This window comes from Globicephala melas, chromosome 4, assembly GCF_963455315.2.
Source record: "Globicephala melas chromosome 4, mGloMel1.2, whole genome shotgun sequence".
NCBI classification, from domain to species: Eukaryota; Metazoa; Chordata; class Mammalia; order Artiodactyla; family Delphinidae; genus Globicephala; species Globicephala melas.
In genome coordinates this window covers 83,116,427-83,141,270 of record NC_083317.1, presented here as the reverse complement: position 1 = coordinate 83,141,270, position 24,844 = coordinate 83,116,427, and the positions used below count along the sequence as shown (strand labels likewise).

General features: G+C 40.5%; 1 protein-coding gene across 1 annotated transcript in view; it reads right to left on the bottom strand.

The window, feature by feature from the left end:
* PARL (presenilin associated rhomboid like) overlaps positions 1–23,823 on the bottom strand; it is a 64,833-nt gene extending 41,010 nt beyond the window's left edge. The window contains exons 1-4 of the mRNA XM_030862362.2: positions 23,674–23,823; positions 14,261–14,456; positions 13,649–13,789; positions 11,275–11,323 (exon numbers count right to left, since the gene is read on the bottom strand). Coding sequence (XP_030718222.1) covers positions 11,275–11,323; positions 13,649–13,789; positions 14,261–14,456; positions 23,674–23,798 — 511 coding nt within the window. The 5' untranslated portion in view covers positions 23,799–23,823. The remainder of the gene's footprint in view (positions 1–11,274; positions 11,324–13,648; positions 13,790–14,260; positions 14,457–23,673) is intronic.
* Between the last annotated feature and the right edge of the window lie 1,021 nt (positions 23,824–24,844).

The following is a 24,844-nucleotide window of genomic DNA, read 5'->3' as shown; positions in this document are numbered from 1 at the left end:
CATAGTTTTGGAAGTTTTAGGCACAGCAATCAGAGAAGAAAAAGAAATAAAAGTAATTCAAATCGGAAAAGAAGAAGTAAAGCTGTCACTGTTTGGAGATGACATGATACTATACATAGAGAATCCTAAAGATGCTACCAGAAAACTACTAGAGCTAATCAATGAATTTGGTAAAGTAGCAGGATACAAAATTAATGCACAAAAATCTCCAGCATTCCTATACACTAATGATGAAAAATCTGAAAGTGAAATCAAGAAAACACTCCCATTTACCATTGCAACAAAAAGAATAAAATATCTAGGAATAAACCTACCAAAGGAGACAAAAGTCCTGTATGCAGAAAATTATAAGACACTGACGAAAGAAATTAAAGATGATACAAATAGATGGAGAGATATACCATGTTCTTGGATTGGAAGAATCAACATTGTGAAAATGACTCTACTACCCGAAGCAATCTACACATTCAATGCAATCTCTATCAAATTACCACTGGCATTTTTCACAGAACTAGAACAAAAAATTTCACAATTTGTATGGAAACGCAAAAGACCGCAAATAGCCAAAGCAATCTTGAGAAAGAAAAACGGAACTGGAGGAATCAGGCTCCCTGACTTTGGACTACACTACAAACCTATAGTAATCAAGACAGTATGGTAGTGGCACAAAAACAGAAATATAGATCAATGGAACAGGATAGAAAGCCCAGAGATAAACCCACGCACATATGGTCACCTTATCTTTGATAAAGGAGGCAACAATATACAGTGGTTAAAAGACAGCGTCTTCAATAAGTGGTGCTGGGAAAACTGGACAGCTATATGTATAAGTATGAAATTAGAACACTCCCTAACACCATACACAAAAATAAACTCAATATGGATTAAAGACCTAAATGTAAGGCCAGACACTATAAAACTCTTAGAGGAAAACATAGGCAGAACACTCTATGACATAAATCACAGCAAGATCCTTTTTGACCCATCTCCTAGACAAATGGAAATAAAAACAAAAATAAACAAATGGGACCTAATGAAATTTCAAAGCTTTTGCACAGCAAAGGAAACCATAAACAAGACCAAAAGACAACCCTCAGAATGGGAAAAAATATCTGCAAATGAAGCAACTGACAAAGGATTAATTTCCAAAATTTATAAGCAGCTCATGCAGCTCAATAACAAGAAAACAAACAACCCAATCCAAAAATGGGCAGAAGACCTAAATAGACATTTCTCCAAAGAAGATATACAGATTGCCAACAAACACATGAAAGAATGCTGAACATCATTAATCATTACAGAAATGCAAATCAAAACTACAATGAGGTATCATCTCACACCAGTCAGAATGGCCATCATCAAAAAATCTACAAACAATAAATGCTGAAGATGGGCTTCCCTGGTGCAGTGGTTGAGAGTCAGCCTGCCAATGGAGGGGACGCAGGTTCATGACCTGGTCTGTGAGGATTCCACATGCCGCGAAGCGGCTGCGCCCGTGAGCCATGGCTGCTGAGCCTGCGCGTCCGGAGCCTGTGCTCCTCAATGGGAGAGGCCACAGTAGTGAGAGGACCGAATACCGCAAAATAAATAAATAAATAAATAAAATAAATTAATGCTGGAGAGGGTGTGGACAAAAGGGAACCCTCTTGCAGTGCTGGTGGGAATGTAAATTGATACAGCCACTATGGAGAACAGTATGGAGGTTCCTTAAGAAACTAAAAATAGAACTACCATACAACCAGGCAATCCCACTACTGGGCATACACCCTGAGAAAACCGTAATTCAAAAAGAGTCATGTACCAAAATGTTCATTGCAGCTCTATTTACAATAGCCAGGACATGGGAGCAACCTAAGTGTCCATCAACACATGAATGGATAAAGAAAATGTGGCACATATATACAATGGAATATTACTCAGCCATAAAAAGAAACGAAATTGAATTATTTTTAGTGAGGTGGATGGACCTAGAGTCTGTCATACAGAGTGAAGTAAGTCAGAAAGAGAAAAACAAATACCGTATGCTAACACATATATATGGAATCTAAGCAAAAAAAAAAAAAAAAAAGTCATCAAGAACCTAGAGGCGGACTTCCCTGGTGGCACAGTGGTTGAGAGTCTGCCTGCCGATGCAGGGGACATGGGTTCGTTCCCCGGTCCGGGAAGATCCCACATGCTGCAGAGCGGCTGGGCCCGTGGGCCGTGGCCACTCGGCCTGCGCGTCCTGAGCCTTTGCTCCACAGCAGGAGAGGCCACAGCAGTGAGAGGCCCGCGTACCGCAAAGAAAAAAAAGAGAACCTAGGGGTAAGACGGGAATAAAGACACAGACCTACTAGAGAATGCACTTGAGGATATGAGGAGGGGGAAGGGTAAGCTGTCACAAAGTGAGAGAGTGGCATGGACATATATATACTACCAAACATAAAATAGATAGCTAGTGGGAACCAGCCGCATAGCACAGGGAGATCAGCTAGGTGGTTTGTGACCGCCTAGAGGGGTGGGATAGGGAGGGTGGGAGGGAGGGAGATGCAAGAGGGAAGAGATATGGGAACATATGTATAACTGATTCACTTTGTTATAAAGCAGAAACTAACAAACCACTGAAAAGCAATTATACTCCAATAAAGATGTTTAAAAAAATAAGTAAATAAAAAAGAAAAAACTAAAACTACAATGAGGTACCACCTCACACTGGTCAGAATGGCCATCATTATAAAGTCTACAAATAACAAATGCTGGAGAGGGTGTGGAGATAAGGCAACCCTCTTATACTGTTCGTGGGAATGTAAGATTTTGCAGCCACTGTGGAAAACAGTATGGAGGTTCCTCAGAAAACCAGAAACAGAATTACCATATGATCCAGCAATCCCACTCCTGGGCACATATCCAGACAAAACTATAACTCAAAAAGATACATGCACCACCTATGTTCATAGCAGCACTATTCACAATAGCCAAGACATGGAAACACCTGAATGTCCATCAATGGATGAATGGATAAAGAAGACGTGGTGCATATATACAATGGAATACTACTCAGCCATAAAAAAGAATGAAATAATGCCATTTGCAGCAACATGGATGCAACTAGAGATTATCATACTAAGTGAAGTCAGTCAGAAAGACAAAGACAAATATATGATATCACTTATACGTAGAATCTAAAATATGACGCAAATGAACCTATCTATGAAACAGAAACAGACTCACAGACATAGAGAACAGACCTGTGGTTGCCAAGGGGGAGGAAGCTGGGGGAGGGATGGAGTGGGAGGTTGGGGTTAGCAGATGTGAGCTTTTATATATAGAATGGATAAACAACAAGGTCCTATTGTAGAGCACGAAGAGCTATATTCAATATTCTATGATAAACCATAAACCATAATAAAGAATATTTTAAAAAAGGAATGTATATATATATATATATAACTGAATCACTTTGCTGTATTGCAGAAATTAACGTAACATTGTAAATCAACTATACTTCAATTTTAAAAATAATTGAAAAAACAATGCAATATTATTCAGCCTTAAAAAAGAATGTAATTCTGATATGTGCTAAAATGTGGATGAACCTGGAAAACAGTATGCTAAACAACAGAAGCCAGACACAAAAACATAATTTATAATTCCACTTATATGAAGTGTAGGCAAACTCACAGAAACAGAAAGTAGAATGGTGGTTACCAAAGGCTAAGGGGCAGGGGAAATGGGAAGTTATTGTTTAATGGGTATAGAGTTTGTTTGGGATGCTGAAAAGTTCTAGAAATGGACAGTGATGACGGTTGCACAACACTGTGAATGTACTTGATGCCACTGAATTGCACACTTTATGGTATGGCTAAAATGATAGATTTTATGTTATGTATATTTTACCACAATAAAAAAATACCAAAAAAATTGTAGTTGATGATTTATTAGAAAAGGACAAGCAATAACAAATGGAATCCTCATACACTGCCTAAGGGAATATAAAATGGTGCAGCCACTTTAGAAAACAATTTGGCATTCTTCAGAAAGAAAACAGGGAAAAGTGGATATTCATACTCAAAAGAATAAACTTGGACTCTTACCTTACACCCTACACAAAAATTAACTAAAAATTAATTAGAGGCCTAAAGGTAAGACCAAAAAGTTTAAAACTCCTAGAAGAACACAGGGGAAAAGGCTCATAACATTGGATTTGGCAATGATTTCTTGGCTATGACACCAAAAGAGCAAAAATAGACAAATGGGACATCAAACCTAAAAGCTTTTGTGCAAAGGACACAATCAACAGAGTGAAAGGTAACCTACAGAACAGGAGAACATATTTGCAAGTCACCTATCTGATAAAGGGTTAATATCTAGAACATATAAAGAATTCCTACAACTCAACAACAAAATTCAACCTGATTAAAGTGAGCAAAGAACTTGAACACTTTTCCAAAGATGGTATTCAAATGGCCAACCAACATATGAAAAGATGAGCAACACAGCTAATTAGAGAAATGCAAATCAAGATCACAATGTGTCACCTCACACCCATTAGGATGGCACCCATTTTTTAAAAAACCATAAACAGAAAATATCAAGTGCTGACAAGGATGCAAAGAAATCAGAACCGTTGTAGGATTGTAAAATAGTGCAAACACTATAGAAAACAGTATGGAGCTTCCTCAAATAATTAAAAATAGAACTACCATATAGTTCAGCAATCCTACTTCTGGGTATATATCCAAAAGAATTGAAAGCAGGGACACAAAGAGATTTGCACACCCATGTTCCTAGCAGCACTACTCACAATAGCCAAGAGGTGGAAGCAACCCAAATGGCCATCGAAGAATGAAAGGATAAACAAAATGTGGTGTATACACACAAAGGAATTAATTATTCAGCCTTAAAAAAGGAAGGAAATCTTGTCACATGTTACAACATGGATGACCCTTGAGGACATTACGTTAAGTGAAATAAACCAGTCAAAAAAGACAAGTATCGTGTGATTCCACTTATATGAGGTATCTAAAGTACTGAAATTTATAGAAACAAAAAGTGGCATGAGGGCTTCCCTGGTGGTGCAGTGGTTGAGAGTCTGCCTGCCGATGCAGGGGACACGGGTTCATGCCCCGGTCTGGGAAGATCCCACATGCCGCAGAGCGGCTGGGCCTGTGAGCCATGGCCGCTGAGCCTGCACGTCCGGAGCCTGTTCTCTGCAACGGGAGAGGCCACAACAGTGAGAGGCCCACATACCGCAAAAAAAAAAAAAAAAGTGGCATGATAGTTACCAGGAGCTGGGGAAGGGAAAAAAAAGGAAATTGTTGTATGATGGGTATAGAGTTTCAGTTTTACAAGACGAAAAGAGTTTTGGAGGTGTTTCATAACAATGTGAATATAATTAACTCTACTAAGCTATACACTTAAAAATGGTTTAAATGGTGCATTTTATGTGTTTTTTTACCACAGTTCTTAAAAAGTTAAACAGAGTACCATATGACCCAACAATTCCACTTCTAGGTATATTAGCAAGAGAAATGAAAACATATGTCCACACAAAACATATATATGAAAATTCATAGCAGCATTATCATAATATTAAGCCAAAAAGTAGAAACAAATGTCCACCAACAGATGAATGAATAAATAAAATGTGATGTATCCATATAATGGAATATTATTTAGCCATAAAAAGAAATATGTATTGACACGTGCCACTATGGATGAACTCTGAAAACATTACGCTAAGTGAAAGAAGCAGCCACAAAATGCCTCATATTTATGTGATTCCATTTTTATGAAGTGTCTAGAACAGACAAATCCACAGAGAAAGAAAGTAGGTGTCTAGGGCTGAGGGGAGGAGGGGAATAGGGAGTGACTGCTAATGGCTATAGGGTTTCTTTCTGGGGTAATGAAAATGTTCTGGGAGTAGGTGATGGTGATAGTAGCACAACCTTGTAAATATAATAAAAACCACTGAACTGTATAGTTAACCCTTGAACAACATGAGTTTGAACTGCACAGGTCCACCTTACAAAGTTTTTTTTTTAAAGTGCTACGGTACTACATGAGCCACGGTTGGTTGAATCCACGGATGCGTAACAGTGGACAGAATGCTGACTATAAAGTTATACACAGATTTTCAACTGTGTGGAGGGTCAGCAACCCTAACCTCTGCATTGTTCAAGGGTCAACTGTGCTTTTAAATGATGAATTTTAGGACATGTGAATTATACCTTGATTTAAAAAAAAAAAATACACTGATTTGGGAAGCACTACTGGGGGTTCAGTAACTTCAGCCTATTTTCCTCCAAGGAAGGGGGTACAATCTCTTTCTCTCTTTTCCTAAAAAAGAAAAAAAAAGACTATCCCAGTTGGAGTCTAACAGCTAAGTACAGCATCCCTTCTGTTTGAGGTGGGCCAGCTCACCCCTCCACTGCTCCTCTATCTGAATGAACCTGGCTAGTCCAGACAATGACAAGCACACACACCCACAGCAGCCAAACAACTGAGTTCAAGCGGTCCTCAGGTTCCCTGGGAGCCAGGACTACAAGCACTGGGATCATTCTGTCGGCCTCACACAGTGGCTATAATTTCTCCTTCTGGGGAGTATCCACAAAACAAGTTAAGGACTGGTTCCACAGCTTCCTGAAATCGAGAGGAAATCCAAAGAGACTATCCACCTTCCATCCTGCTATGAAAGCAAGACTAAAGACAACCTAAGTATTCATTAATAGAAGACTTGTTACAATAGTATTCATTTGCACGAACTGCTGCAATGCCATTAAAAAGAATTACCCTGGCGTGCTGGTAATTTCCATTTCTTGATCTGGGTGCTAGTTATGTGGATGTGCTCAGTTTGTGAAAATCAGTTGTACATCTGACACGTGCATGTTCTTCTATGTATATTATACTTCAATAAAATACTTTTAAAAAGCACACAGGGGCTTCCCTGGTGGCGCAGTGGTTGAGACTCCGCCTGCCGATGCAGGGGACACAGGTTCGTGCCCCGGGCCGGGAAGATCCCACATGCCGCGGAGCGGCTGGGCCCGTGAGCCATGGCCGCTGAGCCTGCGCGTCCAGAGCCTGTGCTCCGCAACGGGAGAGGCCACAACAGTGCGAGGCCCGCATACCGGGGGCGGGGGAAGCATACAATAGACCTACTTGTATCGATATGGAATGTCCTTTAAAATACTAAGTGAAAAAAAATAAAGGTGTAGAGGAGGTGTGGAGGTGTAGAGGAGTATGCATTACATGCTACCGTTTGTGTTTAAACCATAGTTAGATACAGATATAAATGTCTATATATAAACAGGTGCTTTGGAAGAATACACAAGCAGCTAAAAAGGCAATGGTTATGGGGGTGGAACTGGACGTCTACAGTGAGAGAGATTTATTTTTTATTTTACATATTCTCTATTTTAATGTTACTATGCACATTTATTCATTTTACAATGACAAACTATAAACCGAGTAGCCGAAAACGTCCCTCTTTCTTCACTGAATGCCAGCCTGCTGCCTTGGGACAATTTGCTGCAATTTGGTCTATGAATTAGCACTCAGATACCTGAGATGGGGAAAGGCAGTGTGGTTTATCAGAAAGGTAATTAGTGATGGTTTGCTATAGCAGAAAGTGAATGGACGTAATAAAACGCACATTATTTGAACTAAGGAGTTTGTTTCCCATCTCCAGCCTTTCTAGCTGTGTGATCTCAGACAAGTTATTTAACCTCTCTGAGCCTCACTTACCCCATCTGAACAATGAGGATACCAGTAACAGGGCTCTTAAGGACTTCCCTGGTGGCACAGTGGTTAAGAATCCACCTGCCAATGCAGGGGACACGGCCCTGGTCCAGGAAGATCCCACATGCCGCAGAGCAACTAAGCACATGTGCCACAACTACTGAACCTGCACTCTAGAGCCAGCGAGCCACAACTACTCAGCCCGCGTGCTGCAACTACTGAAGCACACATGCCTAGAGCCCGTGCTGTGCAGCAAAGAGAAGCCACTGCAATAAGAAGCCCATGCACCGCAACGAAGAGTGGCCCCGCTCGCCACAACTAGAGAAAGCCCACGCGCAGCAACAAAGACCCAACGCAGCCAAAAATAATTTATTTTTTAAGAAGATTAATAATAAGGATTAACAATAATATGTGTGTCCGTAAAGTACCTAACATAGTACTTGAAGCCTAGCTGGCACTCAAGCATTAGTTTTGTTATTCTTTCCCCAGAAATAACTGAAACTATGACGAGTGCCTCATAGGCATCTCTAAAAGCTAGAAATGTAGGGGAAATACTCTCCTTGGGGGTTGCCTGGGACCTCTACTACAGGCTTAAAAGCCTTGCAGAGGGCTTCCCTGGTGGCACAGTGGTTTGAGAGTCCGCCTGCCGATGCAGGGGACACGGGTTCGTGTCCCAGTCCGGGAAGATCCCCCATGCCGCGGGGCGGCTGGGCCCGTGAGCCATGGCCGCTGAGCCTGCACGTCTGGAGCCTGTGCTCCGCAACGGGAGAGGCCACAACAGTGAGAGGCCCGTGTACCGCAAAAAAAAAAAAAAAAAAAAAAAAAAAAGCCTTGCAGAGCAAGACAATACAGGAGACTAGCTGAAATATAAAAGTACCAGGGACAAGCCTAACTTTGAAGAATGCTACTTGATGCTCCCCCTTCATCCTACAAGCACCAAGTGAACTTGTAACAACTTTTTCAGAGCAATGTGAAGTTTGGGGAGATATGTCTGTGTAACAATTAAGACAAAAAAAAAAAAAAATCCCTAAACCAGATAAGAAAAAAAAAGATTAAGGGATTAAGACCAGTTCTCTGGTAGACCTTGACAAAGTGATTTCCAGGGACAGATTGAGCTAGAAGAGTCAAAAACTAGGGACTCCAAAACTGCTATCAGCTCTAAGGGAGGTTTTTCACCTCACCACTGGATTCCACCTTAAAGATAAAGTAAATTACAGGTATCCCTTATGATTTCAACTGTTCTTATCCAAACCTAGGACTCAAAAGAGATATGGATAAATTTGAGATATCCCTTGTTACACCTCAAGCTCAGGAAACAAATGCATTTGGATAAAACATTTTGCTGTCTGAATTTGCTATAACCAAAATCTTGCCATCCAAATCCATGAGCACATTAGGTTCAGATAGCAAGGAATTCTTACATGAAATGTTTGGTGTAAAACTGCAAAATCTTTAACCTGCTACAGCTTTCAAGCTGCCAGTGTCTAGGTGTGAATACTACAGAGCAAAGAAGCACACCAGTCTCACAGAGCTTTGAAACTTTCTAGGTCAGTGGCCTAAGGACTTGTCAAGTTCTTTCAAAATACAAAAAGAAAAACACTCAGAGACCAGCTACAATCCAAGGAAAATATGGCACAGAATGAATCTGTCACCCCATCCTCAATAAAAGCCAGGAGCTGAGCCAACCTCACTTAGAATCAGCCTAAAGGAAGCAATCGAGGGGCTAAGCAAGGTCAGTGGAATGAACCGGCACCTCTGAAAAGAGACAAGATATAACTAAAGCACAAGTTTATTAACCACTGAAATTTTAGTACATAGCTAACTGATTATAAAGCACACCAACAGTGAGGCTAGATTCACTGCTACCAGAATAATTATTTCCTGAAGGAGTTTGAGATGACACTGAACAGATCAAAGAGCATTTCCTCAGCCTTTAAAAGTCACTTAGCTAACCTGACAAGTATTTAAGGTCTTTAGCATGACCATTCACATTTATGTGGTTCGAAGTACTTTATACTCAAGCTGCTAGTTACACTGCAACGTCACCTAAGGGAAAGAATTCTGATTTTTAATTATCTCCAAATACCAACACTTCTTTGGATAAACCATTTCCTGGCATGAAAAAGGTTTTAAATTCTGGTCCCAGGTTTCCTCAAATGTTAAATGACAAAATCTTCACAATCTTCAAAGAACACTAAGTATCAACTAATTGTGAGATACTTTGAAAATATCAAGAAAAATGAAAACTTTGCTACCCTAAGGAAAGGCTATTAATTTTCAGAAAACAAGCAAACAAACCAAAAATCCCAATTAATTCCTATGGAAACATGTGTTATTACATAGCTATTTTTGAAGTTATCATATTTATTAAGACCTCACTAACTAATCAATTATACAGTATGGCAATATACTTTGAAAAATCTCAATCTTTTGATTCAAGATCTCATCGACATTCATTCACTCAATAGATTTTAATTGAATGCCTTTACTGTGTGCCAGGTATGTGCTAGGAGCTATAGCAAAATGAATCTCATCACTGTCCTCAAAGATGATACATGTACAATTATATAAGGCAGGCTGTGTTATAAGTGGTTAAAAAGTGCAATGAGTTCAGAAAAAAAGCACTTCCTGCAGGAAGCAATGTCTAAACCATAAGCTTGAAGACAGGATCAGGTTCCACCAAGGAGAGAGAAAAATTAAACCTTCCAGACAGTCTGAATGAAGAAACATAAGCACCTTTTCTCCACTTAAGTAGGTACAGAAAATTAAGAGTACCATTAAGTCTAACCATATTTAAGGAAAAGCAGTATTTTGCTATTTCTCTAGGAAGATTTTTTTCCCTATCTGCACAATTGTTAAAGAACTTACAAATCCATTTCCCCAAATTTCTCAAAATAACCAAGTCCATAATATATTGCACAAGTGTTACCTTGAAGAGCCAGATCTGTCTTCCATAAAAATTTAAAAAAACAAATTATCATGGTGATATACATGTCATGCTTACATTTAAAGAGGATTTTATAAACAGCATGGTATAGAAAAGAGAAAACCGGCTTTAGGATGAGACAGACCTGGGTTTTGAAACTCAGCTCTTACTTACTAGCAGTGTGACCTTCGAAAAGTTCCTTCTCTGAAAGCCAGTTTCCTTATCTGTAAAAAGGGAGATAACTACCCTGTAAGCAACCCTGTGAGGTACAGAGAGAATATGTATAAAGCATGCTGCATAAAGAAGGTACTTAATCAATGTCCCCTTTAGTTACTTTAATGGGAAAGTAATAATTACTCATAACCTATTTCACAAGCTAGGATTTTACAACAAAGATAGATCATTTGATCAATATCATACTAGATCAAAATTAGAAAATAACTGACCCAGAGCCTCAGGTATACCTTTATGCCACACTATTTTCAAACCATTACATTAGCCTGAAGGTACAGAAACTCTGTCTTCTAAACCACTGATGAGCATGGTACAAAAGCCATTGACTATGACATACTGTACCTTTTGGTTTGATTTCTCTTCCCTTGAATGGCTAAAACGTGTAAGCTAACACAAACCTGTCACAGTCCGCTGGCCATCACTTAGGTTATTCCACCACTTGTTAATCTAAAACAGAAGAAAAATTGCATATCACCGTATGGTAAATAATTTCAGGCTATGTAAATGAAAAGCAAGAAAGAAAATCCTTTGTGCATAAATGAAAGAGTCCTCATCTATAAAAATCTCTACTGAACAACAGACATAACAAATATGTGATAGAGTGGAAAACACAGGTGTTTTATAGTCAGACAGCCTGCATTCTCTACACAAAGCCACTGATAAGCTCTGTGACCTCAAATAACTTCTAAACTTCAGTTTCCTGATACATAAAATGGAGACAGTAACAGATATATAGCAATACCACTGTGAGGAATATCAATAACATAAAGTACCTAGCACACTATCAAGTGATTGTTCACCAAGACCCAATCTAGTTTTAAAATTCTAACCAAGAATATTTTCTACTAAAATTGCCTTTTTTTTTAAAGGTATAATACTAGATTGAGGTTTAGAAAAAGACAGAATCATAATCTTTTAGGGACACACCTTGAAATTTTATAGATGATATATGCCTAGAATTTGCTTTATAGTAATCAGTGGTGGGGAAGGAAGGGAAAGAAAGGGAACCAGATGAAACAAAGTTGGCTATGTGTCAATAATTGTTGACATTGGATGATAGGGGTTCATTATACTATTCTCTTCACTCTTTTTACTTTACCTTTGAAATTTTCCATGATTAAAGTTTTTTAATTAAAAAAAACTATGTTCTAACTATGAAACTGAACCAGACTTTGTATACTAATACAGAAAGAAACCCAAGGTAAAGAAAAAAAGTTACAGATCAACATATATTTGATTCATGCACAACAATGATTCCATTTTTGTAATTCAGTTGACCTTTGAACAGCAGGGGTTTGAACTGCACTGGACTTATATGCAGATTTTTTTCAATAAATATGTACTACAATATACTACACCATTCGCAGTTGGTGGAATCCACAGATGTGGGACCGCTGTTACAGAGGTCCAACTATAAAGTTACAGGCACGTGTGCCACTGCGTGGAGGGTCAGCTCTCCAACCCCTGAGTTGTTCAAGGTCAACAACAATTTAAATGTGTGTGAACTCTCAGACCTTACTCACTGCATATGTAGTAGTGGGGCACGGGTTCCCAGGACTTTCACTTCCCATGATATATTTATGTGTTATTTCAATTTTCTTTAACATGGATTTTATATTTTATCTCTTATCATTTAACTACTTTAAACAAATCCATCTTTGGATGAAGATTATGTATATTGCATGTGTCATTTTCACCATTCCAAGGAACAATTTGGGTATCAAAACTTTATAGTGCAGAAGCCTGTAGCTTTCAAGGGATCCAGGACTGTGGAATAGGTCAGTGTTACTATCTTCTCAAACATATTGTGCTGAATAAAAACCACTGCTCATTACTGCAGGTTTTACCTGCAAATATTACATCCATTGTTTTTCTGACATAAAGCCTGTCTAGAACTGGTAGGGCTCATGCTTCTTGTGTCTATGGGGAAACAAGGAGGAATGAATCCTTCTCCCTACTTAGAGGAACCTTCAACTATCATTAGGAAAAAGAAAACCCAAGGCTGCTCTCTCACTAGCCAGGATATAAGAAGTTCCTAGGAAGGAGAAAACTGAAGAGGATATCACACTCTCTCCAAACTGGAAGAGCAGTGTGTCATAAAAAAATACGGCGGTGCTTGAAAAATAAATGGACCTGGATCCACAAATTAGCCTATGGTCTCTGCTCAATAAGTACTGGCAAATGAAATAAAATATACACTTTATCTAAAAGGCAACATTTTAAGAAAATCAGTTAGGTAGAAGGAAGGCCATCAACTTGCATATGAAATAATGAAAAGTTCTAAAAGCTCTATATTTGTACCCTTTTCTTGCATCTTGATCCCCTGAGCACAGTTAGAAAAAACATCAACAGTGGTTATTTATCAGAGATATATAAACATCATGTCACTGAGAAGCTTTTTAAAACCCACATAGTATCTCTACCCCTCAAGCATAAAACTCCCTGTGATTCTAATATGTACTCTAAAAGTAAAACAGTGGCCCTTAGTAGAGCTGGAAGAGGCTCCAAAACATTAATTTTTAACAACTATCTGTGGTGATTCTTGATATGTGGGTAGAGGGACAAACTTCTTGGAACACTGTTAAGTACAACGTTGCCAGACATACGAAACATTGATACTTACTACAATGAAATGACTCTAAAGAAGAATATTAACTGCAATGACTTCACATCTACTGATCTAATGTTGCCATTAACTAAAAACACTTCATAAATAACCAGACTTCAAAAACTGATCAACTAGAACAAAAAAAATGCCATGTTTATCTTTACCTCCTTTCTGAAGTCTCCTTCCTTCTGTGGTCTTATGCTATCCAACCAATCAGCTTTTATACCATCAAAATAACTCTGCACCCTGGATTTCAGTGATTCATATTGCCAAATGGCAGCTGATCCAAATGCACAGCCTGTAAACTATATAAAATAAATATATTACAAAAGAAAAATTTTTTTAAATAGATCTATACGTAGTTCCAAGGATGATATTTCATTTTCATTGCTTTTTATAAACATAAGGAACATCTGGCTCACTGAAACTTACTAGGTGAAAAGAACACTTAATTGTTTCCCATTTTATTAACGTTACAGTACCCTGGGGCCTGTTTACAGTTAGAACTTTTCCAATAAAATTCAAAATATCAACTCAGTATCACTTGCATTGTTATACCAAATAAGAGGCCCATGAGTTTCTTCTCCAGGGCTTACATAAATGACCCATACTCTAACAGCAATTATTAAATTCATGTTCTATTGTAATCATGACCCCAGATCCTTTTGATCCCACTCCACTTGTCTTTAAGGGAGCCCAAATAGGACAAGTAGTATTGATACTTTAACACTACACCTGCAGCAAGGTAGGTAACTCCTAGTGACGTGAGCTCTTACCCCAACAGTAAAAAACAAAGGCTTTACAAGAGTCCTTATAGGATAAGGAGAAGGATAAAAGGCTGTTTCTTCTACAGGAGGAATCAAAGCACTTCTCTTGTATGCTTCACTACTTGTTCCTGTGTCTGATCTTCGAGGTTCAACCTTCCTGGGTGCTTTTCTGAATCCACATTTTTGCTGAATAAAAACATTAAACCTATAGGGGAAAATAACAGATTAGAAACAGAGCTGCAGGGACGTGGGTTCGATCCTTGATTGGGGAACTAAGATCCCGCATGCCTCGGGACAACTAAGCCCACGCGCCACAACTACTGAGATCACGCACCTCAATGAGAGAGCCTGCGTGCCGCAAACTACAGAGCCCTTGTGCTCTGGAGCCCGCGCAACACAACTATAGAGCCCATGCACCCTGGAGCCCGCGCACCACAACTAGAGACAGAAAACCCTCACACCGCAACTAGTAAGAAGCCTGAGCGCAGCAACAGAGACCGAGTGTGGTAATTAAAGATCCTGTGTGCCTCAACGAAGATCCCGTGTGCTGCAACTAAGGCCCGATGCAGCCAAAAAAAATAAGGAAAATAAACAGGAAGGAAGGAAAGAAGGAAGGAAGGAGGGAAGGAAGGAAGAAACAGAGCTGCATCTTGCAAACATCAACCTCTACGAGCCTCCCCAACTGACGTGCATCATCACCATTTCAGTTTATTCTCACTATGCAGCCCCAAAGCCACCAAGACTCCTACTCCCAGGTAGGATTCAGTCAAAACAATGAACTGTGCCCTTCTGAAAAAGGAGAGACATAAACTACAGCAGCTTTACAGGGCATCTGTTTGTGCCGTTACTGTGTATCAATCAACAGAATAATTTGTATCCATCCCCCACACAGTCTGCAATCCTGTAAAAAGCTGGAGAACTACAAGTTGTGGTTTGAATTAGCACAGAATAGCTTTATTTTTTTTGAAGTTTGGCCAAACATTTAAATCAAATAATGATTTTCCTTTTATAAGTACTAACCATTACAAATTGGCAGATTTTCCCCACCTTGCCCCCTATTTACTTCACTACCAGTTTGGGGGACACCCAACTAGATGTTCTATAAAGAGTTTTCTTGTTTGAGTCCTTATAGCTTGACCTCCTCAAAACATCTGACACTACTGATCACACCTGTCAGCGCCTGTAAGGTTGCACTCCCTGCTCTTCACACGTGCTTTCCTAACGGCTTCCCCCTTTCTCCTATCCCATAAAGACAGATATACTTAAAGGCTCTAACAGTTCCTTTACACATTCTCCATTCAAACTGAACCCATATAAATTTGTGAAGCATTTTTTTCTTTTGTAAAATGGTAATTTCCCCCAGGTAGACCATGTAGAGGCCCCTTCCTGTTTGTTCTCATTGTACTCTAATCCTACTATATCCTTCAGACTCATAGAACTCCTGTCTGCCAGTCAGACAGGTCTTCTCACCTTTGTAACGTGGGCCTTGAAACACTTTGGTTGAATAAAAGAAAAAGTTCATTTCTGTGGCCCGGATGACTTCTAAGCAAGTAAATGATTCAAATATTTGTCTCTAGTCCCAGCCTCAATTTTCTTGTCTTGTATTTCCAACTATATACTGAATAATTCTACTTGGATATGCTCCCTATTACTTTAAAATCAATATATTCAGAAGGGAATTCATCCCCTTCTACAAGCTCCATTTTCTGACTTCTTTATTCTTTCAGTGGGCCCACAGTTATCTTAATCACTAAGATTAAAAATCTAGAAGTCATTATGGAGTTCTCTCTGCTTAATTCTTACCATCTAATTTAAAACCAAATCTGTCAAATATTTTTTTCACTCCTAATCTAGTCCCGTACCCCATGCCTAAACAACAGCAACAGCTGACTTAAGTTCAAACATTTTAACATGTTGCATGTTCTTCTTTCCTCATATCACTCTTCCACAAACATTCAACACTTCCTCAAATGCCCTCTTAGAGGGCCAACATTCTCTCCCTAATTCCCACACAATCCCTTAGTTCATCCCTTTTGGCCTGGAATACTCTACCATTTCCTAACAGATCTCACTGCTTCTAATACTGCCTTACTCCAACTCATCCTCCACATTTTATTAGGCACAAATATATTATCATTCCCCTGCTTTAAATCTCACAGTAAATTTTTCATCACCCCACCAAATTGAGCAATGCTACTCCTTTGTTGCGGTACTTACTTCCCTTTAACTTTTTCGTGCCCTTCAAAATTCAGTTCATTTATTTCCTCCTCCAGGAAGCCTTCCTAAACTCTCGCAGGCTGGGTGTCTCCTCTGTACTCCTAGAGTTCTAAAGCATCCTGTATGTACTCTTATACTTGTCTCATTTATTGCCTGTACCATAACTAGATTATCACTTCTGTATTCATTTTATCTCCACCACCAAGGCCAGTTCCTAATAAAGAAAGGGTCAATAATTATGTTAGAAGAAAGAAGGGGTCAAGAATGATTATTGGTTTTATTCTGAATAACTGAAAGGAAGGTGGTACTACTCACTAAGACAAGGAAAATCAGAGGCACCAAAATAGGAAACTGGAAAATGAGAGATGAATAATTCCATCTTGGGCACTGTTTAAAATACCTGCAATCACATCAGCTCAGTTCTAACAGGTAAAAATTGGAACTTAAATTTCCATCAACAGGGGAAAGGATGAACTGTGTAATATTCATACAATGGAATACAGTGGTCCCTCAGTATCCACGGGAGACTGGTTCTAGGACTCCCTGCGCATACCAAATTCGGGATGCTGAAATCCCTTATATAAAATGACATAATACAGTGACATTCCCCATCCACAGTTGTTTGAATACATGGATGAGGAACCTGGAGATACAGAGGGCCAACTGTATCACTCAGTGAAAAACTACTGATCGCACATCACGGATGAATCTCAAAAACACTGCTGAGTAAAAGAAGTCAAACACAAAAGAGCACATAATGTGTGTGATTCCATTAATGCATATCAAGCTAAAGAACAGGCAAAAATAATTTGTGGTGACCAAAATCAATAGTGGTGGACTTCCCTGGTGGTATAGTGGTTAAGAATCCACCTGCCAATGAAGGGGACACGGGTTCGAGCCCTGGTCCAGGAAGATTCCATATGCTGTGGAGCAACTAGGCCCATGCGCCACAACTACTGGGCCCACGTTCTAGAGCCCATGAGCCACAACTACTGAGCCCTCATCCACAAATACTGAAGCCCGCGCACCCAGAGCCCGTGCTCTGCAACAAGAGAAGTCACCTCAATGAGAAGCCCATGCATCACAACGAAGAGTAGCCCCTGCTCGCTGCAACTAGAGAAAGCCTGCGCACAGCAATGAAGACCCAACACAGCCAAAAATAAATAAACAAATAATTTTTTAAAAAAATTAATAGTGGTTGCGTAAAGTGGGACTTGATTGGAAAGGGGCAAGAGGGAACTTGATGGAATGATGGGCAGTATCTTTATTTTTAGGTGATGGTTGCACAGGTGTATACATTTGTCAGAACTAATGGGCTGTATGCGTTAATACTTATATGTTTTACTACATGTAAATTATATTGCAATGAAGTATTTTTAGCATTGGTAGAACACCCAGGTGATGTCTAGCAGGCATTTGGAAACACGAAACTCAGAAAAATGGTATAGCTACTATTACCATTACTCACCTAAAATGCTCTGTCTTCAACACTAAGTCTACGCCACAGTTCAACTTCTCAGACATCACATGGTGAGGATGGGTGATGATGATAAAGTAATTCACCTTGAAACTTTTAATAATTTAGAATTTGTACTAACAAATAAGTGCTACTTCTTTCAACAAAATCTATTTCGGAAAGCAGTACACTTAGTCAAACAATGCCAATGCTGCTCTGAATGGCTCTGAACTTCAGAACCTGTTCCCAGTCTTATGAATATCCTATAGCAAGTAACTGTTGAATGGCTAATTGCAAATCTATTTCTAGTTCTTGTTCTGTTGCCTGCTTTTTCTGCAGAGCCTAGGAAAGATAAATATCTTCACTTTACCAGTCTCTCCTATGGCTAGGGATGGCCATATTACAGAGTTCTGACAAAATGAGACTTAACTGTTTAGAAACCTCTTGAAAAGGTTTTGCTTATCTGATAAAATTGGAGGTATCACTAATGTCACATCCCTCCCACTTCTTTTTGCCTTGAAAAAGGACGCAATTTCCTAGAGATGAGGCAGTCATCTTGAATGCCCAGAGAAAGGCCAAGGGCTTCAGAAACTAACCTTAACATTTTTTGAGCCACTGAGCAAAGACAATAGCCACCTACCTCCAATCATTTTATGCTAAATACTCCTCTCGTTTCTTTAAGCAACAATTAACTTATAGCCAAATGCATTCCTAACTGATAACAGCTTTAAAAGTGGCAGATGTTAATCCTTTGCAATTGGATTTGATTTTTATTAAATATTCCGAAGTAATTTAGAGCTAGGTCTAGTAAATAAATTACAAGTAACACCACTTTGGGCCAAAAACCCCAAAGATGTGACATAAAGTAATAGGAATATGTTTCCTTTAAATGTTTCCCTGTAAATGGTTACAAATTGTAACCCAGGGCCTCCCTGGTGGCAGCAGTAGTTAAGAATCCATCTGCCAATGCAGGGGGACACGGGTTCAAGCCCTGGTCCGGGAAGATCTCACATGCCATGGAGTAACTAAGCCCATGTGCCACAACTACTGAGCCTGCGCTCTAGAGCCGGGGAGCCATAACTACTGAGCCTGTGAGCCACAACTAGTGAAGCCCATGTGCCCAGAGACCGTGCTCCGCAACGAGAAGCCACCGCAATGAGAAGCCCGCACACCACCATGAAGCAGCCCCCGCTTGCTGCAACTAGAGAAAGCCTGCGCACAGCAACGAAGACCCAACGCAGCCAAAAATAAATAAATAAGTTAAAAAAAAATCGTAACCCAATGTTGTTGGTTTCTGGTATTCTTTTTTTTTTTTGGTCACGTCTCGTGACTTACAAGATCTCAGCTCCCCAACCAAGATTGAACCTGGGTCACGGCAGTGAGAACCCAGAATCCCAACCAGTAGGCCACATTTTCTTCCTTTTAGACCAAGAAATATGAAGGATGAGATTTCTTTATATCTCCAACAGCTTAATACTCCAGGATATGTACTCAATCAGTTCTTCTACAGCTCATCAACTCATTTACAATTCTGAAGCACAATACTTGAAAAGGAATACAAATACACCAGGTTGGGAATCTGGATTTGACGCAAAGCCAGACCTTTTGCCTAGAATAATATTTACCTTGAGAATCTCAACAGAAGTTAAGTGTGGGACTGAGGACACCAAGAACAAATTGGCCCCAGATGCAGTTCAGATGCAAAATACATGTTAGGAATACATACACTGGGAATTAGAGTTGGACATACAGAACTTGTTGGATAGAATTAAGTACTATGACTTGGCTCACTGAACACCTATTCCTTTCACCTATGGTACATTCACATGCTGCAGGGACTGGAAAGCTAAGAACTATTTCCCAGGTATCCTTTTGGTTAGTATTCGAGATGTGATCAGGGCCTGTTAATCAGATACATCAGCACAACACCTGAAGTCAGAACTGAGTTGAGTGAGAGGCAGCACACGAGGCATGACTTCTGCTAGTGAAAATAACGGTGGAGACAGCATAGTTCTTACTTTGGTTAGCAGAACCTGATCTGGTAGCAGCTTCCTCAGTTGTCTCATTTATTATTGCTTAAAAGAGTTGTTTAAAAGAAAAAGAATATCTGACAGTGACCTACGTGGCCCTATTTTCTATCGAGCCATTTACAAAATATGTTTGGCAAACCCTGTCCTGAACTGCTCGTTCATGAACCACTTTGAACAGCAGGAGCTAGAATCTAATCCCTCATCCTTCCAACAACATTTCTACTTAAATTACAATGGTTATCTACAGGTTAATCCTATCTGACTAGAATTTTAAAATTAGGATTTATAACCAAAGTATTCCAATACAAAAGTTTCACTAGGACTGACAGTGAGCTTTTTTGGCTCAATCCTAGCATCCGCACCTAAGGGTACCCTGGAATTTCCAGCCACTTGGTTTGGGGAGGCACACCAAGCTCCTGACTGGCTTAAGCGAACCTACACGTCCCACATCCCTGGCAACTTTAAGGAATTCAAAGATGAACATGCATCCCAAGTTAGGCCAATCCAGTCCAGTGAAATTCAAATTTCAAGATTTTGTTTGTAATACTGGGGAAGAGAATCTTTTCTGCTGGACTTGAACCTACAAGTATATAGCCCCAAGAGCTGCTGACAGCCATCTTACAACAAGGAGATAGCATACTGAGAGCATAAAGCCAACGTTTAGGAAGCAGAGCCAAGCCATGGAGGAAAATGGAGTCCTGGTGACAATCTGAAACACGATCTTGCCTCACCCAGAAGCCAGGCTCACCTCTGGACTTTTTAACGGTATAAACCAATAAATTCCCCTAATTATTAAGGTCAGCTAGAGCTGGGTTTTCTGTTGGTACAAGGATGCTTTTAGATGTAATAAGTACTTCATCACACATTATATGACAAGGTACGTTCTCTGTCCTTAGTGAGCTTTTGTTTTACATTTCTTAGAAGTAAAACCAACCAGGAAAAGTGTAATAAATGTCTCCAACTGCAAATGTTTGATATCATATTTAAAGACCTAGGTTCTTAAGCTCTAACCATTCATATGGGTAGGTAATATGGAAAAATAAATGACCTGAAGTAAGTCTGGAAAACAAAGGAAGCAACACAATAAAATGCATGGGGGTGGGATGGGAGGAAAGAGTCACAAAAGGTATATACCAACTCATGAGGACAGGCCTGCCTTTTTGCTCTGTGCTTTGGTCCTTCTGCCAATAACTAGTGATTTGTGAAAGCAATGTAACGTGCTCAAAGTGGGAAGATCTTATGAATGCTTGAGTTACCACTAACCACACAATTGTTATGGTTCCATTTTTTAATATCATCCCGTAACTTTTAAATTGAAAAGTCATGTCTATATATCTGTTGCCTTAGTGGTGAGATAACACGATCTAGTGAATTGTTTTCAACAGTGTGAGGATAAAGACAATGCCACTTAGATATCGTACAAGTCAGCACTAATGTCTATGTTACTATAGATTTGTGTGAATAAACTGAGTAGAAGTGGCCTATTGTGCAAATGGAGACAAGACGTGTCCAAGCACACACACAACAGACTCATCCCACTTAAAAGAAAATAGTTGTATTTAGGGGAAGGGGCATAAACTCTTGCATGCCACAATTATTTTCTTAAAACTCACCTTGAGTTAATACATGGTGAATTAAACAGGGAAAATAATTGAATATACCTGATTTACTAATTTGTCAGGTATTTAACCTAAAGATATCTTAAGATTGTTATCCTAATCTAAAAGATTTAAGCTCCGTGTAAGTGCTACAATCAACTATTTTCTTCTCTTAGCTAGTTCTATACAACTGACAAATTACGCAGGCTTCTTTCAGACCTAAACCATTTTTCAGCAGTGCTGCCAACAGTTTGATCATGGTAAAGTTTCTGAAAACCCTAAGTGAAATAGTCTCTTTTTTCTGTAAAGAGCCAGACAATAAACATTTTAGTCTTTGTGAAGAACAATTTAAAACTCTGCCGCATAGTGTTTTGTTTTGCAACCCTTTAAAGACATAGAAACCATTCTTGGCTGGTGGGCTGCCTTGGGCCTGCTATTGTTTGCAGAAATTTTGAGGAATATCACCACCTGTAGTTCTTGTAAGACGAAAACAATGCAAATTCTCAGCCACACTTCAGGCCCATTACATCAAAATCACAAGGACTGAGCCCAGACCTCTGCTTTTTAACCGTATCCATGACTTCATTCCTCCACATACTAATTTTAGAACCACTAGAAGTGAAAGCAGACCTAATAAAGTTATATACAAGGAAACTCATGCTTTCTAGAGGAAAGTAGACATATATTCTATTATATTTCAGGCTTACCTACAATCTCTTGTAATGCACATTTTTCAGTGTCACCACAAAAAATGTCAATTTCAAACTCTGCATATAAATGACAAACTAAAAAATTGTGATGCTAATCTTCAACATCACATGTTTTTTTTTTAAATGGCCTCATTAACCAAGTTAGTTCTTTTCCTTTCCCTTCCTAACACATATCTTGAATATTTAACACCTGTTGCCTCCTAATAACTGTATTCACTTTTCCTCCCCCTCAAACCATGCAATTTCGACTGGGATTTGGAGTAAAGTGGAAATGGAATCAGGACCACTGAAATCAACCACCACCTCCACCTGACCTCATTCTCCATCTCCTCAGGAGTTTAAGATTAGTGCCTGAGGCTCCATGTTCCAGTGTATCATGAAGTTAAGGTACAATATAAGCCAGTTTTCCACAAATTTCTGATCCTACACACATGCAGTGCTTGTTTAGAACTGCAGGTTCTTTCACTCCCCGCCCCCCAGCACCGGGCAAGATGACAGGAAGGACTGGGATAGGGCCTGGGAAATAGTCTAAAAACACTCCAGGTGACTTTAAACTTAAGGATGGCTCCACCATGTTGGAGCCTCAATTATTTACCACTGGCTAATCCCCATGTTGATAAACACTTCATGTTCCTTGCTACTATCAGTCAGGTGGATTCCAGGCACACATCTAACCAAGTCAGAAACTGGCAGAGCTGAAATTCTGTTAAACAGGAAGAAATTTCAGAGCCAAATACACATCAGAATATTAGTTCAGGGATTTCTCTCTTCTCTCAATTTAGAGTTGAATTACTCTAATGCAAAAGCAGCAAATACTGATAGACCGTACTCTTCATACAGCTTCTACTCGGGAAAAATTGACTTTTCTTTCCAAGTCATGTAGAAACCAAATACTCCACTTCCCAATTTCTTTAACAGAAAAGCCTCTCCTACAACTCTGCAAGAGGCAAAGTGATGCGCTCCTCTGACTCCGCCTTCCCTTACAGAGTTCTCTAAACGATAAAGAAGGTAATTTGTAGTAAAACAAAGGTTTTATAAAGACTGACAGAATAAAATCTCAGCCCTGCCATTCTACCAGCGGTGTTAACTCTTGCTCGCAGGATTATGAGGCGTGGTGAGCAATCAGCCCTCACAGATTACTTTTCCCGTCCCTCCGGATGGGAAAGGGGCCACCGCGGGCTCACGGAGAGTTGGGCCGGGGCTGGTCACTGTGCACTCGGGCAGGGTGGCGCGGCAAGAAGCGAGGACTGGACGCAGGCGAGGGGTAAAGGGGGAGGGAGAGAGGAGGGGCTGGTGAAGAGAGAGGGTGAGCCGGGGGCAGCATAAGAGAACCGCACGGCCTCCGCCCCTCAGGATGCGCTGCCGGAGCCGAGGGCACGAGAGGCGAGAAGCCCCGAGACGCGACCATTACCTGCGCCCGAGCAGCCGCGGCTGACCCAGGGCTGCAGTGAGCTCCTCGCAGCTGCGGCCGCCCGCCGGCGGAGCCCACGCCTGACCACAGCCCCAGCCTCTCTGCGCCAAGCCTCGCCACGCCATCTTCCCAACCTCTGCCCCACCATGGCCCGACCTTACCAAACCCTGCCCGGAACCACTTCCGGGGCGAAAGGAAGAACCATAGAGTGCCATGGGGCAGCCTAGCGCGCCCCCGTGCGGCCGATCCCAGGCCGGACCAACCTGAGGGAGAGGGACCCGCCGGTCGGCAGCAGTCCGGTCGGCAGCAGTTCTCCCGGCAGTGCCCAACCTCGACCTGGGAGGGGCGTGCGAAAGCGGCCAGGCCTCCACCCTACTGACCCACAGGAAAAAGAGGGGGAAAAACGAATTTATTGAATGATGCCATGTACCTTTACCTAAGTTACTGCATTTAATCCTCGCAAAACTCTTAAGATAGATGTTATTACTGCTTTTTTTTTTTTACCGTGGTTCTGAGGCCCAGAGAGAAGTGAGTGAAGGAACCAATATTGCAACCCAAGTTTTCTTAAATTACTACTCTTTTTTCTGCCCACCATTTCACGTTATGATACACTGAAGAGGATGTGCCTTTAACAAAAAGTCCAAGCGTGACATGAAAATCTAGATTCTAGATAAAATTCAAACTTCATGTTCAGCCCTTGCCTACCCGTCAGCTTTATTTCCTGCCACTCCATCCCTCCCTCTGACCCTAGCTGCAGTCATACTGAAACATACGCAGTTTCTTTTTTTTTTTTTTTTTTTGCGGTACGCGGGGCTCTCACCTCTGCGGCCTCTCCCGCTGCAGAGCACAGGCCCCGCAAGCTCAGCGACCATGGCTCACGGGCCCAGCCGCTCCGCGGCATGTGGGATCTTCCTGGACCGGGGCACGAACCCGTGTCTCCTGCATCGGCAGGCGGACCCCCAACCACCGCGCCACCAGGGAAGACCCCGCAGTTTCTGAAAGGCACTACTTTTCCAGTCCCTACTTCTCCCGAGTTCATATACCATCCTCACTGCCTGAAACGCCTTTCCCTTCTCTGCCTACTAACAAATTTGTCCTCCAGACCAACTTGAATCGTCACCTCCTCTAGGAAGCTGTAGGAAAAAGTTTTCCTCCAACCTCTTAGGGTCCC